Source organism: Mandrillus leucophaeus, unplaced genomic scaffold, assembly GCF_000951045.1.
Source record: "Mandrillus leucophaeus isolate KB7577 unplaced genomic scaffold, Mleu.le_1.0 Scaffold381, whole genome shotgun sequence".
Taxonomy (NCBI): Eukaryota; Metazoa; Chordata; class Mammalia; order Primates; family Cercopithecidae; genus Mandrillus; species Mandrillus leucophaeus.
In genome coordinates, this window is record NW_012104043.1 from 1581358 (window position 1) to 1599192 (window position 17835).

Sequence of the window (17835 nt, forward strand, 5' to 3'; positions counted from 1 at the left end):
GTTCAAGTGATTCTCCTGCCTCAGCCTCCCGAGTAGCTGGAATTACAGGTGCCTGCCACCATGCCTGGCTAATTTTGTATTTTTAGTAGAGATGGGGTTTCATAATGTTGGCCAGGCTGGTCTCAAACTCCTACCTCAAGTGATCTGCTTGCCTTGACCTCCCAAAGTGCTGGGATTACAGGCATTGAGCACCACGCCTGGTGTCTCACTTCTTTTAACTAGACACACACGTTAAAAATATGCCTCCCCAAAATGTTAGCCACCCAGATAGTTTAGTGGCATGGCAAATTTCATGAGTACATTTAATTATGTATCATTTTTTTCTAAGTCATTAATAAAATGTTAAAAATATCTCAGTACCAACTCTTGTGCAGCTCCTCTCTAAGTGCACTTCTGTAACTGATTTTATTTAAAGCCACTTATCTATTTATTTATTTAGAGACAGGATCTAGCTCTGTCTCTAAATAAATAAGGCTGGAGTGCAGTGGAACAATCATGGCCCACTGTGACCTCGACCTCCCAGGCTCAAGGGATCCTCTAGCCTCAGCCTCCTGAGTAGCTAGCACTACAGGAGTGCACCACCACTCTTGGCTAATTTTCTTTTGTATTTCTTTGTAGAGACACAATTTTGCCATGATGGTTAGGCTGGTCTCGAAACCCTGGGCTCAAGCACTCCACCCGCCTCAGCCTCCCAAAGTGCTGGGATTACAGGCCTGAACCATCGCCCCCAGCCTAAAAGCCACTTTTTGGGGGCCACTTGCTAGTCTGTGGTACATATACTTGAGTGATTACATGGCAAAGATATAACACGGAACTAAGTAACAAAGCCAAAACCTAAGTGCAGTGGCTCACACCTATAATCCCAGCACTTTGGGAGGCCAAGGCTGGCAGATCACTTGAGCCCAAGAGCTCGAGACCAGCCTAGGCAATATGGTGAAACCCCATCTCTACTAAAAATACAAAAAATAGCCTGGAGTGGTGGCATACACCTGTAGTCCCAGCTACCTGAGGGGCCAAGGCAGGAGACTCGCTTGAACCCGGTAGGTGGAGGTTACAGTGAGCTGAGATCTCACCACTGCACTCCAGCCTGGGTGACAGAGTGAGACCTTGCCTCAAAAAATAAAAACAAAAAATAGCAACAAAAAACAAAGACCTAATAAATATAAGCATATCATGTGGAGATGAAGGGCCTAAAGGTGGACATATACCTGTCATATTCTAATTCCTCTGATGCTTTAGGAATTGTTCACTAAAGAGACCGAGTATATAATAAAACTTGTATAATAGTATCTGATTTTTTTCCCAAGACTGCTTCAAGTTTAAAAGTAAACTTCTCAGACCTAATCTAGCTCAATTGTTTTTGAATCTTGGTTACTTCTATAATTCTTATTTGTGGACTTGAAGGGGTGGCCTGCCCCTCCACACCTGTGGGCGTTTCTCGTTAGGTGGAAGGAGAGACTTGAGAAAAGAAATGAGGCACAGAGACAAAGTGTAGAGAAAGAAAAAGTGGGCCCAGGGGACTAGCACTCAGCATACAGAGGACCCGCGCCAGCACCAGTCTCTGAGTTCCTTCAGTATTTATTGCTCATTATCTTTACCATCTTAGAAAAGGGAAGTGGCAGGATAATAGGATCATGGTAGAGAGAAGGTCAGCAGAAAGACATATGAATAAAGATCTCTGTAACATGAATAAGTTTAAGGAAAAGTGCTGTGCCTTGATGTGCGTATGCAGACATCTCCGTAAACCTTTTTAGTGCATAAAGAGCAGCATTGCCACTAGCACGTCCCACCTTCAGCCCTAAGGCGGTTTTCTCCTTTCTCAGTAAACAGAACATACAATCGGGGTTTACACTGAGATGTTCCATTGCCCAGGGACGGGCAGGAGACAGATGCTTTTCTCTGTTTCAACTGCCAAGAGGCGTTCTTTCCTCTTATACTAGTTCTCCTCAGCACAGACCCTTCACGGGTGTCAGGCTGGGGGACGATCAGGTCTTTCCCTTCCCACGAGGCCATATTTCAGACTATCCCATGGGGAGAAACCTTGGACAATACCTAGCTTTCCTAGGCAGAGGTCCCTGCGACCTTTGGCAGTGTGCGTGTCCCTGGGTACTTGCGATTAAGAGAATGGTGATGACTTTTAACCAGCATACTGCCTTCAGGCACTTGTTTAACAAAGCACACCCTGCACAGCCCCAAATCCATTAAACCTTGAGTCACCACAGCACATGGCTGTTGCAAGGACAGGGTTGGGGGCAGGGTTACAGATTAACAGCATCTCAAATACAGAACAAAATGGAGTCTCTTATGTCTACTTCTTTCTATATAGACACAGTAACAGTCTGATCTTACTTTTCCCCACATTTCCCCCTTTTCTTTCAACAAAACCGCCATCATCATCATGGCTCATTCTCGATGGTCGCTGTCTCTTTGGAACTGTTGGGTATACCGGCAGACTAACAGCAGACAGAACAGGCACATAAGGATTCATATGAAATCTACAATAGTAGTACTTCAGATGGTGTTAACCCAAGTGACAGGGTTAAGATTTGCGAGGCCATCAGCAGCTCCTGCAATTGCCTCAGTTTCTGGTACCAACACAGAGATCACATACTTCACAAGGTAATAAAATATCACAAAGCACGTGGAGCCAGGGTGAGATCACAGGACCACAGGATGGGGCAAAATTAAAATTAAAATTGCTAGTGAAATTTCAGGCACGCATTGTCATGGATAACATCTTATCAGGAAGCAGGGTTTGAGAGCAGACAACCTGTCTGACCAAAATTTATTAGGCGGGGATTTCCTCTTCCTAATAAGCCTGGGAGTGCTACGGAGACCAGGGCTTATCTCATCCCTTCAGCTTCGACTGTAAAAGGCGGCACGCTTCCAAGGGGGTCGTTTATAGGCCTACCCTCAGAGTGCACTCTTTTTCTCAGGGATGTTCCCTGCTGAGAAAAAGAATTCAGCAATATTTCTCCTATTTGTTAAAGAAAAGAGAAGAAATATGCCTCTGTTCCAGCCAGTTCAAGGTTACCTCCCTTGTTCCCTGAACATCGCTGTTATCCTGTTCTGTTTTCAAGACACCCAGATTTCATATTGTTCAAACACACATGCTCTACAAACAATTTGTGCAGTTAACGCAATCATCACAGGGGCCTGAGGTGACATATATCCTCCTCAGCTTACAAAGATGATGGGATGAAGAGATTAAAGTAAATACAGACATAGGAAATTATAAAAGTATTAATTTGGGGAACTAATAAATGTCCATGAAATCTTCACATTTTATGTTCTTCTGCTGTGGCTTCAGCGGGTCCCTCCGTTCAGGGTCCCTAACTTCCTGCAACATCCTCTCGCCCTTTCCTTTTATATAAATGTTTCATGGCGATGAAGGCTTGTTCATTCTCTTGATTTTGACGGAGGATTCTCTGACTGGTTTGGAACACTAAAAACAAGCCGATTAAACAGAGACACATAATTCCAAAATTTACTGCAGTAAATAGTAGAGCCCTCAATAGACTTAATCCAAGTCGTGGGGTTTAATCCATAAAGATTTTTTGCCACTTGATCTAATGCCTCAGCTCCAGGCACAATGGATAAGTGAGCTTGAGAGGCTTCAAAAATTTGTTCTTTTAATTTAGAAATGTCTAAAGTGAGATTATGTTCTCTTCCCTGTAGATCACATCTAACCATGTCCCAGTGATGTTCAGACTCATTATAAACTTGGGGTGTAATGCAAAAATCTGACGTATTCCAGACACACTGTAACTGGAAACGATGATCTAAGCTCATGAGCCTATCTGCCATCCAAATGACAGTTTGTCTAAGATCACTATTTTGATTTGCCAATTTTTGATCAATGCCAGATTGTGAATTCCACAACTTTGTAGAATTCTTTTGCCAATTGTCAACAAAGCTTACTGTCTGAACAGAAGAGTGCAATGCAACTCCTGCCACAGAGGCTGTAGTTGTGACTGCAATTAATCCCATAATCACTGCAATTAAAGTAAAAATGAATCTTTTGGGTCTATATAAATTGCCTTTTAATACTTCAGTCAAAATATGGATGGATAGCAAGGCCTCCCATGGTCGGTCCATGGACACAGGGATCCACATGCCTTCTCTTGCTCTCACTAGCAGAATACGGTGCTGCCAATCAAAAGTTGAATCAATGCAAGTAAACAATCTGCAATTTTTACAAGTTATAGTTTGGGAGTCTGGTTTAATAACTGTATTTCCTATGACTAACATATAAGGGGGCTTTACACAACTTTGTAAAGGAACTGTTAGACTGGAATTTAGGTTGATAGAGTAAAATGGCTTATAATCTCTTGTTTCTATAGTTTGATTTCCAGACCAAATTCTAAGGCGGTATGAAGCCACAGTAAGCCTCCATAATTTTGGATGTTCAGGACCAAAAACAGCACTTATTATTTTTGGTCTTGGAGTAGAGATTCCTTTTTCTCCCCATTCCCAAGGGTAAAGACTGTAATTTTTTGTGCTTATGTACGTCTAAACTTTCTGTTAAGTCACTATCAACAGTTGACTCACTTGTGCACTGGGACAGGATTGAGTTTGTCCTGTGACACTGTGGTAGAATTGACCTCAAGGGGCCCAATCTATAACAGCTCCAAATTGATTGTTTTGTAATATCGCTGCACTATTGGCCACACATTTTTCCCAAACTAAATCTTTTGATTCTTTGGGAATTTCCTTGGGGCGAGGTCTCCCTTTTGGCCTAAATTTTAATGCTCTTTGATAGGAAAAGTCTTGTAAATAGTTTACCTGTGGTTTGAGTGACATTCCACTTACCATGTGATAAGTGAATCACTGGTGGGACTGACAGTAGGTACTTCTACCAGCCAATTTTGGATTGCAGGCATTAAACATCGTGGTGCTCTCCCTAGGCAAATAGGAGGATAACGATACCCAATGGAAATATTTATCATCATTCGTTCTTCCTCCGGTTTGGCAGGGCAACGATCATCTGTGGGACCAGGTACCCATACACTATTATTAACATATACTTCAATAGGATTATCCATCCACGTGACTGCCCGAATTAAGGGCAGGAAAGGCACCTAGGCCTAGTAGGTATAATTAGCTGCAGCTGCTCCTGCAGGCATGGGGAGACTTACCACCGTTGATACAATCATTAAAGCTGCAAGCAGCATATTCTCTGGGGTTTGTGTCACCTTTGTGCTCACTAGGCTTTTTCCAGCTAACTGTGTCAGCTTCTTTAATTGTGCCCAGGTTGGCGGCTCCGCCTTCTTGGTACATGGCGACTTCATCTGTTCTTCTGATACTACCACTTTGTTCGTCTTGCGCGTCAATGGTGCTCGATTGTGCTCCATCTCCGTGGAGGCGCTTTTCTTTGCATCTCCGATGGGTTCATTGTAGAACTTCAAATGTTTAGTGGGTATCCAAACAGGAAGCTGATTTTCTCCTGGGGAAACACGAGCAAAACCTCTTCCCCAGGTTATCACCCTCCCTGTTTCCCATGTCTTATTTTTGTTGTCTTTCCACCAAATCAGTTTTCCTTCATGTGGGCTGTTCTTTTTACCAGTAGGATGTTGTTCTACAGAAGTACTAGTCTGACTTCTATAAATGTTTAAAACATATAAAGTATAGAGTGCTAGATTAAGTTGCATCTGAGGAGTGGTACACTCCTTACTGTCTCCCCCTTCTTTTTGTTTAATTAACTGAGTTTTGAGTGTTCTATTAGTTCTTTCAACATGGCCTGTCCTTGGGAATTAGAAGGAATTCCTATTGTATGTGTAATTTTCCACTGATTTAAGAATTTTTGTAAAGCTTTACTACAATATCCTGGTCCATTGTCAGTTTTAATTTTTTCTGGAACTCCCATTACAGCAAAACAAGATAATGAATGTTTTTTAACATGGGAAGTACTTTCTCCTGTCTGGCAGGTTGCCCATATGAAATGTGAATAAGTATCAACTGTTTCATGAACGTATAATTTTCCAAATGAAGGTACATGTGTAACATCCATTTGCCATAATGCGTTAGGACACAGACCTCTGGGATTATCTCCTGCCTCTTAAGTGGGCAGGTGTAGGACTTAACATTGGGTGCAGTGTTGTACAATATTTTTGCCTGTTTCCATGTGACATCAAATTTGTTTTTTAACCCTGCTGCGTTTACGTGAGTTAAAGCATGAAGTTCTTTTGCTTTTATGAATGCAGATGATACTAGTAAGTCAGCTTGTTCATTTGCTTTAGTTAAAGGTCCTGGTAAATTAGTGTGTGCTCGAATATGAGTAATATAAAATGGGAAATTCCTTTTTCTTACAGTTTGTTGTAATAAATTGAACAGCTGGTTTAACTGATCATCCATGCTGTATTTAATTAGAGCTGTCTCAACATCCCTTGTAGCCTGTACTACATATGCAGAATCTGATACAATATTAACAGGTTGATTACAATCTTGTAACACTGTAATGACTGCAACCAACTCTGCCCAATATCGATTGATATTGAGTTTTGATTACTCGCTCTTTTGGCCCTGTGTAAGCCGCTTTTCCATTGCTGGAACCATCAGTAAATACTGTCAGAGCATTTTCTAAAGGTTCATGTCTGGTAATTTTAGGTAAAATCCAAGTAGTCAATTTTAAAAACTGGAAGATTTTTGGTTTTGGGTAATGATTATCAATAATTCCCACAAAATCAACAAGACCAATCTGCCATGCACCAGAACTGATAAAGGCTTGTCTAACTTGTTCCTTGGTTAAAGGAACAACTATTTTGTCTGGGTCATTTCCACACAATTTTATTATTCGTAATCTTGCCTGACCAATTAATGTAGCTATTTGATCCAAGTACAATGTAAAAGTCTTAATTGTACTCTGAGGAAGGAACGACCACTCCACAAGATCAGTATTTTGAACAATGATGCCTGTTGGAGAATGTGCAGTAGCAAAAATCAAAAGTTGGAGTGGGGCTAAGGGATCTATTCTACTTATTTACACTGACTGAATTTTTCTTCCACTAATTTAATTTCTTTTGTGGCCTCTGGGGTTAATATTCTTTTACTCTTTAAGTCAGGGTCTCCTCTTAGGATAGAGAACAAATTTGACATGGCATAAGTAGGAATGCCTAGAGTTGGCCGAATCCAATTAATATCGCCTAGCAATTTCTGAAAGTCATTTAGTGTTTTTAATGTGTCTTATTTCTATTTTTTGTGGCTTAAATTTTCTAATTTCTATCTGCATCCCTAAATAATGAAGAGGAGTGGAGGTCTGAATCTTATCAGATGCTATTGTTAGTCCTGCGTTGGCAACCTCTGCTTGCAGAAATGTGTAACAGTCAGTTAATTTGTCTCTTGTTTCTGCAGCACATAAAATACCATCAATATAGTGAATGATATAACAATCTGAAAATTTGTCTTTAACTGGTTGAAGAACTTGACCTACAAAAGTTTGACAAATAGTTGGACTATTAAGCATTCCCCGAGGTAACACTTTCCACTGAAACCTGGTGGCTGGTTCATTATTATTTACGGCTGGTATAGTAAAAGCAAATTTTTCACAATCCTGCTCTGCCAGAGGAATGGTAAAAAAGCAGTCCTTCAGATCAATTAGAATTAAAGGCCAGTCTTTTGGAATCATGGCTGGGGAGGGCAATCCGGGTTGAAGAGGCCCCATGGGTTGAATTACAGCATTTATGGCTCTTAAGTCGGTTAACATACGCCATCTGCCTGATTTTTTCTGAATTACAAATACAGGAGAATTCCAGGACGAAAATGATGGCTCAGTGTGTCCCTTTTCTGACTGTTCCTTTGCTAATAAATGTAAAGCCTCCAGTTTTTGTTTTGGTAGCAGCCACTGATTTACCCATACTTGTTTTTCTGTTTTCCAGGTTAATGGAATGGGTTTAGGAGGCTCTACAGTGGCTACCCCTAAAAAGGATACCCTATTCCTTTTCTTTCTTGATTTTCCTCAGTCCCAATTGGGACTTTAATGCCATTTTCATTTTTTCCCAATCCTTTTCCTGGTATATATCCCATCTTAGTCATGATTTTTTGACTTGTGGGGCTGTATAATGGAGCTGGCATAATGATTTCTGCACCTCATTGTTGTAATAAATCTCGACCCCATAGATTAACAGGAATAGAAGTAATCACTGGCTGAACAGTACTTTCTTGATTACCTGGCCCTAAACGATGTAAAATCATAGTACTTTGATACACTTCTGAAGCTGTGCCTACGCCAACAAGTCTTGTAACAGCCTTTTGTTTAGGCCAATTTTTTCGCCACTGATTTAAAGCAATGACAGAGATATCTGCTCCAGTGTCTACCAACCCTTCAAACTGTTTTCCTTGAGTAATGGCCTTACTCAAGGCCAAGACAGGTCTGCTCTCAGAGACTTGCCTTTCCTGCCGGATCAGTGCTTCCAAACCCTCCTGTTCTTTTTACTTCACTGTTTCCAACTCTAACATAAGGCAGGAGTAATAGTTGAGCAATCCTGTCTCCTGGACTGGCATTCCAAGGAATTGAGGAACTAATAACCAATTGAATTTCGCCTTTATAGTCTGAATCAGCCACACCAGTATGAATTTGAACTCCCTTTAGATTTAAACTTGATCTTCCTAAGATTAGTCCTACAGTCCCCTCAGGCAATGGGCCGTATACCCCTGTGGGGATTTTCTGTGGGGAAACAGAGAGACTGCTTATATGGTGCATAAATTTACTGCTGCACTGCCGCTTATGGGGGGGGATAATTGCTGTATTGTGATAACTGGCTTATTCCCTGAGGTACTGGTGACAGTAGGGGTTGTTGTTCCTGAAAACCCTGAGGAACAAAGGGCTGAATTGGGAATGCCCCAGTTTGTTGCAGGGCCTGAGGCTGGCCGCTCCTCTCGTTTCCGACAGTGGTTGCCCAATTTTCATCAAATTTAGAATGACATTGATGACCCCAATGTTTTCCCTTTTTACATCTTGGACATAGGCCAGGTGACTCTTTATCTGTTGTTGTAGTAGCTTGAGTAGTTACATTTTGTTTATCTGAGACTAGGCAATTCTTTTTTAAATGATCGATTTGACCACAGTTATAATATTTTCCCCCAAATGTTCTAACTTGTCCTCCTAAAGCAACTCCTGTGATTGCTTGAGCCATAAGCATAGCTTTATGCAAAGCTCCTGCAATTCCATCACAGGCTTTAAGGTACTCTGAGAGTACATCTGATCCTGCTGGACGCTTCCTTTTAATGGCTTAATGGCTGGTTGGCAATCAGGATTGGCGTTTTCATATGCCATTAACTCCACTATGACCTTACGGGCATTCTCATCAGTAATTGACTTTTGAGCAGCATCTTGAAGCCTTGCTACAAAATCAGGATAGGGCTCTTTAGAGCCTTGTCTTATTGTATTGAACAAGGGGCAGGCGGTTCTTGGGTCTTGGATTTTCTCCCAGGCCCTAAGGCAGATAGCCCTAATTTGCTCCATGGCCTCATTTTGCATTATTACTTGTTGACTAGCAGAGCTCCAATTTTGACCTGTTCCCAATAGTTGATCTACGTCTATGTTAATTGGAAGATTGGCAGTCCTATGTCTTCGGACCTGTTCTTGTGCCCCATCAGTCCACCAAGTCTTAAATTGTAAAAATTGAGAGGGTGAGAGTGATGATTTTGCCAGAATCTCCCAATCATAAGGAATGAGTCTGTGTCCATGAGCAATGGAATCTAATAATGTTCTCACGTAAGGAGAGTTGGGTCCATACTGTTTTACTCCCTCTTTCATTTCTTTTAGCATTTTTATAGAAAAGGACTCATATCTGGCTTCAGCTACGGGAGGCTCTCCCTCTTGGGCCCCTTCTCCAGGTGGTCTTGATTCTAATATTACTGGGAATTGCCACGCTTCAATATCTCCTTGTTTTCTTGCCTCATCAATAATTTTATGTAATGCACGACCCTGTCCACTAGGCGGTGCTGTAGGATTAAGTCTCATGGTGGGCAGCTGAGGCTATAGCACCCTGCCCTGTGGCGCTGGAAGCATTCCTGGCTGTTCGTACGGATTTTCTGGGGGCAGCCGATACTGAAGTTCGGCTGGCGGCCAGTATTGATAGGCTACTGGTGGCTGGGTCTTACTTTCTATCGGCTGATATTGTGGACACTGTATTTGGATTGGCATTGCCATGACAGAGACTCTATCTTTTTCTATTTGATCTTCTTTTGGAGTTTGTGCTTGTTTAACCTGCATTTGAGGTTGTAAAGTTACAGGCATCTAAGCTGCTGTAAGAGGAGTTGGCCATTGTGGTTTAGACTCTGATGGCTCTGTTAATTCTGGACCTTTTTCTTCTAATTTTAACGTTTCAGGATATATCACCTCCTATAATTGATTGTCGTCAACATTTTGCATTGACTGAGCCATTACTGGCTCTGCTACACATTTACAATGTGAACTTTCTGTTCCTTTCCGGGATTCTATCCCTGCCTCTTTGACAATCTACTGCACAGCTTTCAGGGACATAAGAAACTGAAACGCTATCTTCTTCTGTTTGAAACGGTTCTAAAGCTACTTTAATAATGACCCAGTCATTCCATACTGTAAGTGGGATGATTTTACCTTCCCTGCTTGCTTGCTTTAATTCTTTGCCAATTTTTTCCCAGTCTTTTAGATCTCAAGTTCCCTGTTCTGGAAACCATGGGCAAAACTGTTCTATTGTTTGGAATAGCGTAATTAGATTTTTGGTAGAGACTTTAACTCCCCCTCTTTTTAAGAGAATGTTAATAAAGCTGCAATAAGAGGTGTATTTACTTTTAGTTTGCCCCATTGTTACCCTAGGTTCTTCTGAGTGCACAAGCTTACCGCAAGGCTGACTGTAGACATACTCGGGAGTCTCTCGTCGACTTTTCCTCAATGACCACTCTTGAGCGTACCTTCACCCTAGAGAAAAGCACCCACGTTGGGCACCAGATGAAGGGGTGGCCCGCCCCTCCACACCTGTGGGCGTTTCTCATTAGGTGGAACAAGAGACTTGAGAAAAGAAATGAGGCACAGAGGCAAAGTATAGAGAAAGAAAAAGCGGGCCCAGGGGACCGTCGCTCAGCATACAGAGGACCTGCGCCGGCAACAGTCTCTGAGTTCCCTCAGTATTTATTGATCATTATCTTTAACATCTTAGAAAAGGGAAGTGGCGGCTGGGCGCAGTGACTCAAGCCTGTAATCCCAGCACTTTGGGAGGCCGAGACGGGTGGATCACGAGGTCAGGAGATCGAGACCATCCTGGCTAACACGGTGAAACCCCATCTCTACTAAAAAAAAATACAAAAAACTAGCCGGGCGAGGTGGCGGGCGCCTGTAGTCCCAGCTACTTGGGAGGCTGAGGCAGGAGAATGGCGTGAACCCAGGAGGCGGAGCTTGCAGTGAGCTGAGATCCGGCCACTGCACTCCAGCCTGGGCAACAGAGCGAGACTCCGTCTCAAAAAAAAAAAAAAAGGAAGTGGCAGGATAATAGGATCATAGTAGGGAGAAGGTCAGCAGAAAGACATATGAATGAAGATCTCTGTGACATGAGTAAGTTTAAGGAAAAGTGCTGTGCCTTGATGTGCTTATGCAGACATCTCCATAAACCTTTTTAGTGCATAAAGAGCAGCATTGCCACTAGCACGTCCCACCTTCAGCCCTAAGGTGGTTTTCTCCTTTCTCAGTAAATAGAACATACAATCGAGTTTTACACTGAGATGTTCCATTGCCCAGGGACGGGCAAGAGACAGATGCTTTTCTCTATCTCAACTGCCAAGAGGCCTTCTTTCCTCTTATACTAGTCCTCGGCACAGACCCTTCATGGATGTCAGGCTGGGGGACGATCAGGTCTTTCCCTTCCCACGAGGCCATATTTCAGACTATCACATGGGGAAAAACCTTGAACAATACCTAGCTTTCCTAGGCAGAGGTCCCTGGGAGCTTCCCCCGTGTATGTGTCCCTGGGTACTTGAGATTAAGAGAATGATGATGACTTTAACCAGCAAGCTGCCTTCAGGCACTTGTTTAACAAAGCACACCCTGCACAGCCCCAAATCCATTAAACCTTGAGTCACCGCAGCACATGTCTCTTGCAAGGTCAGGGTTGGGGGTAGGGTTACAGATTAACAGCATCTCAAATACAGAACAAAATGGAGTCTTTTGTGTCTTCTTCTTTCTATATAGACCCAGTAGCAGTCTGATCTCTCTTTCTTTTCCCCATATAGAATAGGAGTTATAATATTACCTTCGTAAGGTTATCGTCAGACTTCAATGGAATGACCTATGTAGAAAGTTTAGCAGTTTGTGGTACACGATAAGCACTAAGTGAATGATTGTTATTATCAATGGTAAAGTAGCTGCTATTTCTGAGCACCTATACTAGGCTAGACACTACAAATCAGTCATGTTATGGTGTCTGTGCCATACTAAAGCTGTTTGTTAGCACCAAACTAAAGCTGAAGCCTTGGTAAAGTATTTTGTTTCTGAAGACTGCCTCTGATTTCAGTTTAGGACCCGCTCTGGAACCTGAGGAAGTGGTAAACAGGCTGATGAATGGGATTCTGACTGAGCAGAAAATGATTTTTATTCCATCTTCTATAGCTTTTTTAACAATATTGGAAAGGTAAGTGACAGTTAAGTTTTTCAGCCTTAGAAATGAAAAAAGGTAAAATAAAAATTATCTATTACATTTTTTGCTGACATTTAAAATCAGGCAGTTGATAAAGTACAGTTAAATGGAATTGACTTAATAAAAATAACAGGCTGAATAAAGATGTCATCAGTTTTTTTAAACCACGTGTGTTAATCATTGAGGCAAGACTGATACAGCTCCTGGGTGAATGAACTGAGTAATTTCCACACATTTTTACTTTTTGTAAAGAAAGAAATTTGTATATTTCTGTAAGTCTTGTCTTATAAATGAATGACTCTGAAGAAGGATAGTTTTTCAGCATCTTTACATAATGGAATCATAGAACAATGATATTAAAGGAGACCAGATTTAGGTTTTATGTATTAATTTAAAGATACAACAGATAATCATTGAGCTTTTGTTTTGTGCAAAATCATACTGACGTATATGAATTGCTATTTTTTTTTTTTTTATAATATTAGAAATCCTTGAGCCTTGCTTCTTCCAATGTAGTTCTTGGACTAGCAGCATCAGTATTACCTGGAAATGTGTTAGAAATATAGACTCTCCTCATCTCTTGAATCAGAATTTGCATTTCAATAAGTTCTCCTAGATGATTTGTATGCATATTAAAATTTGAGCAGCACTTCTTTGGAGCAGTAACTCTCAACTCTGGTGCACACTGGAATTCACCTGGGAGGTTTAAGAAATGCCGGTGCCTGAGACCAACTCCCCCAAATTCTGATTGACTTGGTTTAGAGTGTGGCCTGGGCTTTGAGAGATAAAACAACTTTCTAGGTGATTCAGTTATTCAGCCAAGGTTGGAAACCACTGGTTTCACTGGTTTCATCATAACACACTGCTTCGTTCCTCATCTGGGAAAACTGTGTGGCAGTGAGGCTGGCCACATAAGGAGGGGAAAGGAGAGAGGTGCCTTAGGACAGCTGGGAGAAAAAGCCTCTTGCTGCCTGTCCTAGACTGGGCTTCTCCAAGTCAGTGGGATATCATAAGTACTTGGGAAGTGATCACTGAGTGCATACTTATGTAACGTGACAAGTATAGTGCCAGAAACATCATAGGTTTTAACGTGTTTACTCACCAAAGAGATCCTTGAGCTTTACTACCTAAACCTCCAAGGCATGTTCATCATAGTTTTTAGCAGAAGGGGCGAGAAAGCTTAACATATGTCACGCTTTTCATCTCTTGAGTTTTTTGCTCTTCGCATCAGTAATTCTCAAAATATAATCTCTGGACCACTGTCTGTGGCAGCTGTCTATTAAAATACAGATTTCTGGTCCAACTGAAACATCCATGTTAAAATCTTAACACAGCGCTTTAGAATATAACCCTGTGAAAGAAGGCATTTTGCCTATTTTTCATCACTGTATGCTCTGCATTTTGAAGAGTGCCTGACACCAAAATGTTTGTTGATTGAATAAATTAATTCTAGTTTCTAGACCTTTAAACATAAAGACTCAAAGTTTGTGCTCTGGAGTTGAATGAAGCTCTGGAGTTGAATGTGTTTGTGTGACTTGCTTGCAACATGAACATGGATGAGTTATTTTTAATTTATCTGAAGTTCAGTTTCTTTATCTGTAACATAGAGAAAACAATTGGACTGTATAGGGCTGAGATGAATAAATAAAATAATGCTCTTAAAGTACTCAGGGCTGGGTGCGGTGGCTCACGTCTATAATCCCAGCACTTTGAGAGGCTGAGGCAGGAGGAACGCTTGAGGTCAGGAGTTCAAGACAAGCCTGGGAAACATAATAAGACCTTGTCTCTACTAGAAATCAAAAACATTAGCCAGGCATGTTGGAACACACTTGTAGTACCAGCTACTTGGGAGGCTGAAGTGGGAGAATTGCCTGAGCCCAGGAAGTCGAGGCTGCAGTGAACCATGATCATGCCACTGCACTCCCTCTTGAGCAACAGAGCAAGCCAAGACCCTATCTCAAAAAAATAAAATAAAAAGTACTCAGAACACTGTAAGTACTCAATAAATGTTGTATGCCACTGTTATTATAACTACTATTATTATTATCATTGCCCTAATTCTTGTTACGAGGTCACATTGGTGTCATATTTCCAAACCCTTTTTTCATGCCATCTAGGCAGATTTCTGTATATTATTATGTTGATTTATATATTCTGTTTTATTTTCTCCCAGACCCACTGGAATGTGACAAGTCCCTAAATTTTCTAAGTGTAGTGTCTGGAGAAAAAAGATGAGACCTGCTAGTGTCTGTCACCGTTTAAGACATTTTATTTTTTTTGGAGGGGGTGGGGGATGGAGTCTCACTCTGTTGCCCAGGCTGTAGTGCAGTGGCTCGATCTCGGCTCACTGCAGCCTCTTCCTCTCAGGTTCAAGCAATTATCCTGCCTTAGTCTCCTGAGTAGCTGGGACTACAGGTACCTGCCACCATGCCTGGCTAATTCTTGTATTTTTAGTAGAGACGGGGTTTCACCATGTTAGCCAGGATGATCTTGATCTCCTGACCTGGTGATCCACCCGCCTCGGCCTCCCAAAGTGCTAGGATTACAGGCGTGACCCACCACACCCGGCCAAGACATTTTATTTAATATAGTAACACATTGATTCCACAAAAGAACACTGAGGGATAAGTGTTAATTTTTCCATTTACACATGAGGAATTTAAACTAAAAGGTTGAGTAATTGGTTCAGCATTATGCTCAAAACCAAATGCATTGTCTGCATTTTTATTTAGCAGTTCTACTTCCCCAGTCTCTTAGTGGAACATTTTAATAATATTCTGCATTATAAAGTATAAAATTAGTTCCTATTCTCATTTCCTTTTTAATGTTGGGTTTCTTTTTGTAAAGTCTTTAGTATCTCAACTATTCAGTTCGTATACCTCCTCTCTTAGATCTTTTGTTTCAAAAACTGACTACTTCAGGTTATTCTATTCTAAAGAAGGCTAAGCCTTCTTTTCCATTTGAAAACGAAATAGATTTAATGAGAAAGAATATATAGTAGTGACTCAGATTTAAGGTGCTTAATCTTATTTAAGATGAACACGATGATACGTGATAACTTTAAAGTATTTTTAAAGAGGGTATTCTACAAATGCACTTAATATTAATTTTCTAATTATTTTCATATATTTTTCTTTTAGGATCCTTCCGGAGCGCTTCCTGGCAGTTTTAAAAAGAAAAATCAATATTAAGTTTGATGCAGTTATTGGATATAAAATGAGAGCGCAATAAGTGCCTAGTTTTCTGAAAACTGATTTACCAAGTTTAGGTTGATTCATCTAATAGTGTCAGAATTTTAATGTTTGAACTTTTGTTTTTTCTAATTATCCCCATTTCTCCAATATCACCTTTGAGGCTTTGGCAGTCTTCATTTACTACCACTTGTTCTTCAGCTAAAAGCTGACTACATATGATATAAACCGAGAAATACCTTTAGAGGTGACTTTAAGGAAAATGAAGAAAAAGAACCAAAATGACTTTATTAAAATAATTTCTAAGACTATTTGTGGCTCACCTGAAGGCTTTGCAACATTTCTACCATAACTGTTTATTTAATATATATTTTTATTTTTGATTGCACTTAAATTTTGTGGGATTTGTGTTTCTTTTTCTGTTCTACATAAAATCAGAAACTTCAAGCTCTCTAAATATAATGAAGGACTATATCTAGTGGCATTTCACAATGAATATCATGAGCTCTCAATGAGTAAGTTTCATCCTACCCATTACCACTCTGTTTCCTGAGAGATACCTCACATTCCAATGCCAGACATTTCTGCACAGGGAAGCTAGAGGTGGATACACATATTGCAGGTATAAAAGCATCATTGGGATTTAAGGAGAATTGAGAGAATGTATCCACAAATGGCAGCAATAATAAATGGATCACACTTAAACTTTTTGTGTTTTCGTATTTTTGTTCCTAAACAGAACATAACCTTCAAATTAAAGGAAAACAAATTGTGTAATCTTTTTTTAAAAACTGGAAATTTCTTGGATGTGAGGCTCACTGAGATGGGACTATAAGATCAGATCTATAAATTTTAAAATTTAGTAGATTAGGTTTCTTCTACTAAAGAAAAATATTTTCAAGACTATATCAAACACGTCTGGGTACAGTGGCTCACGCCTGCGTCCCAACACTTTGAGAGGTCGAGGTGGGTGGATCATGAGGTCAGGAGTTTGAGACCAGCCTGGCCAACATGGTGAAACCCCATCTCTACTAAAAATACAAAAATTAGCTGGGTGTAGGCCAGGCGCGGTGGCTCACACCTATAGTCCCAGCACTTTGAGAGGCCGAGGTGGGCAGATCACGGGGTCAGGAAATTGAGACCATCCTGGCCAACATGGTGAAACCCCATTTCTACTGAAAATCCACAAACATTAGCTGGGTGTGGTGGTGGGCGCTTGTAGTCCCAGCTAATCAGGAGGCTGAGGCAGGAGAATCGCTTGAACCCAGGAGGTGGACGTTGCAGTGAGCCGAAATGGTGCCATTGCACTCCAGCCTGGAGACAGAGGGAGACTCAGTCTCAAAAAAATAAAAAATAATAAAAAATTAAATAAATAAATAATTAAATTAGCTGGGCGTGGTGGCAGGTGCTTGTAATCCCAGCTACTCAGGAGGTTGTGCCAGGAGAATCATTTGAATCCCGGAGGCGGAGGTTGCAGTGAGCCAAGATTGTGCCACTGCACTCCAGTCTGGGCAACAGAGCAAGACTCCATCTCAAAAAAAAAAAAAAAAAAAAAAAAAATGGCTATGTCAAACACATAACACATGAAGAACTTTAATCCTTTTATCAGAAAGTTCATATTTAGAAAAAACATAAGGCAGAATCCTTTAACATCCTGTTAAGTGTAGCAAATGAGCTACATTAGGTTCAGAAAATTTTTGGAGAGAGATTTTGATCCAAATTTTAAGCAGAAACTAGTATTTATTCAACATATGTCAGTTACTGTCCTAAACACTTAACTTACATCAATTAGCCCATTCAACAAGTTAAGTAATATCATCAGTGTCATCAGAAATTATAAGGGTCATATGGTAATATGTTTAAGGAAGCTTATGTTATGGATTCTGTAACAAAAAAGATAATTTCTCAGAAAGCATCATTTCTATGTAAATTTCTCCCTCTTTCCCATCAATTACCTTCTAACTCAGAGAATCAAAATACCATTGCTGTTGGACTACAGTTTGCATTTAGTTTGTGTAAATATATATGGGTCAAAA

General features: G+C 40.8%; 1 protein-coding gene across 1 annotated transcript in view; it reads left to right on the top strand.

Moving 5' to 3' along the window:
* HSD17B11 (hydroxysteroid (17-beta) dehydrogenase 11) overlaps positions 1-16504 on the top strand; it is a 62930-nt gene extending 46426 nt beyond the window's left edge. The window contains exons 5-6 of the mRNA XM_011990767.1: positions 12486-12602; positions 15749-16504. Of these exons, the coding sequence (XP_011846157.1) occupies positions 12486-12602; positions 15749-15839 (208 nt within the window). The 3' untranslated portion in view covers positions 15840-16504. The remainder of the gene's footprint in view (positions 1-12485; positions 12603-15748) is intronic.
* Positions 16505-17835: the final 1331 nt, after the last annotated feature.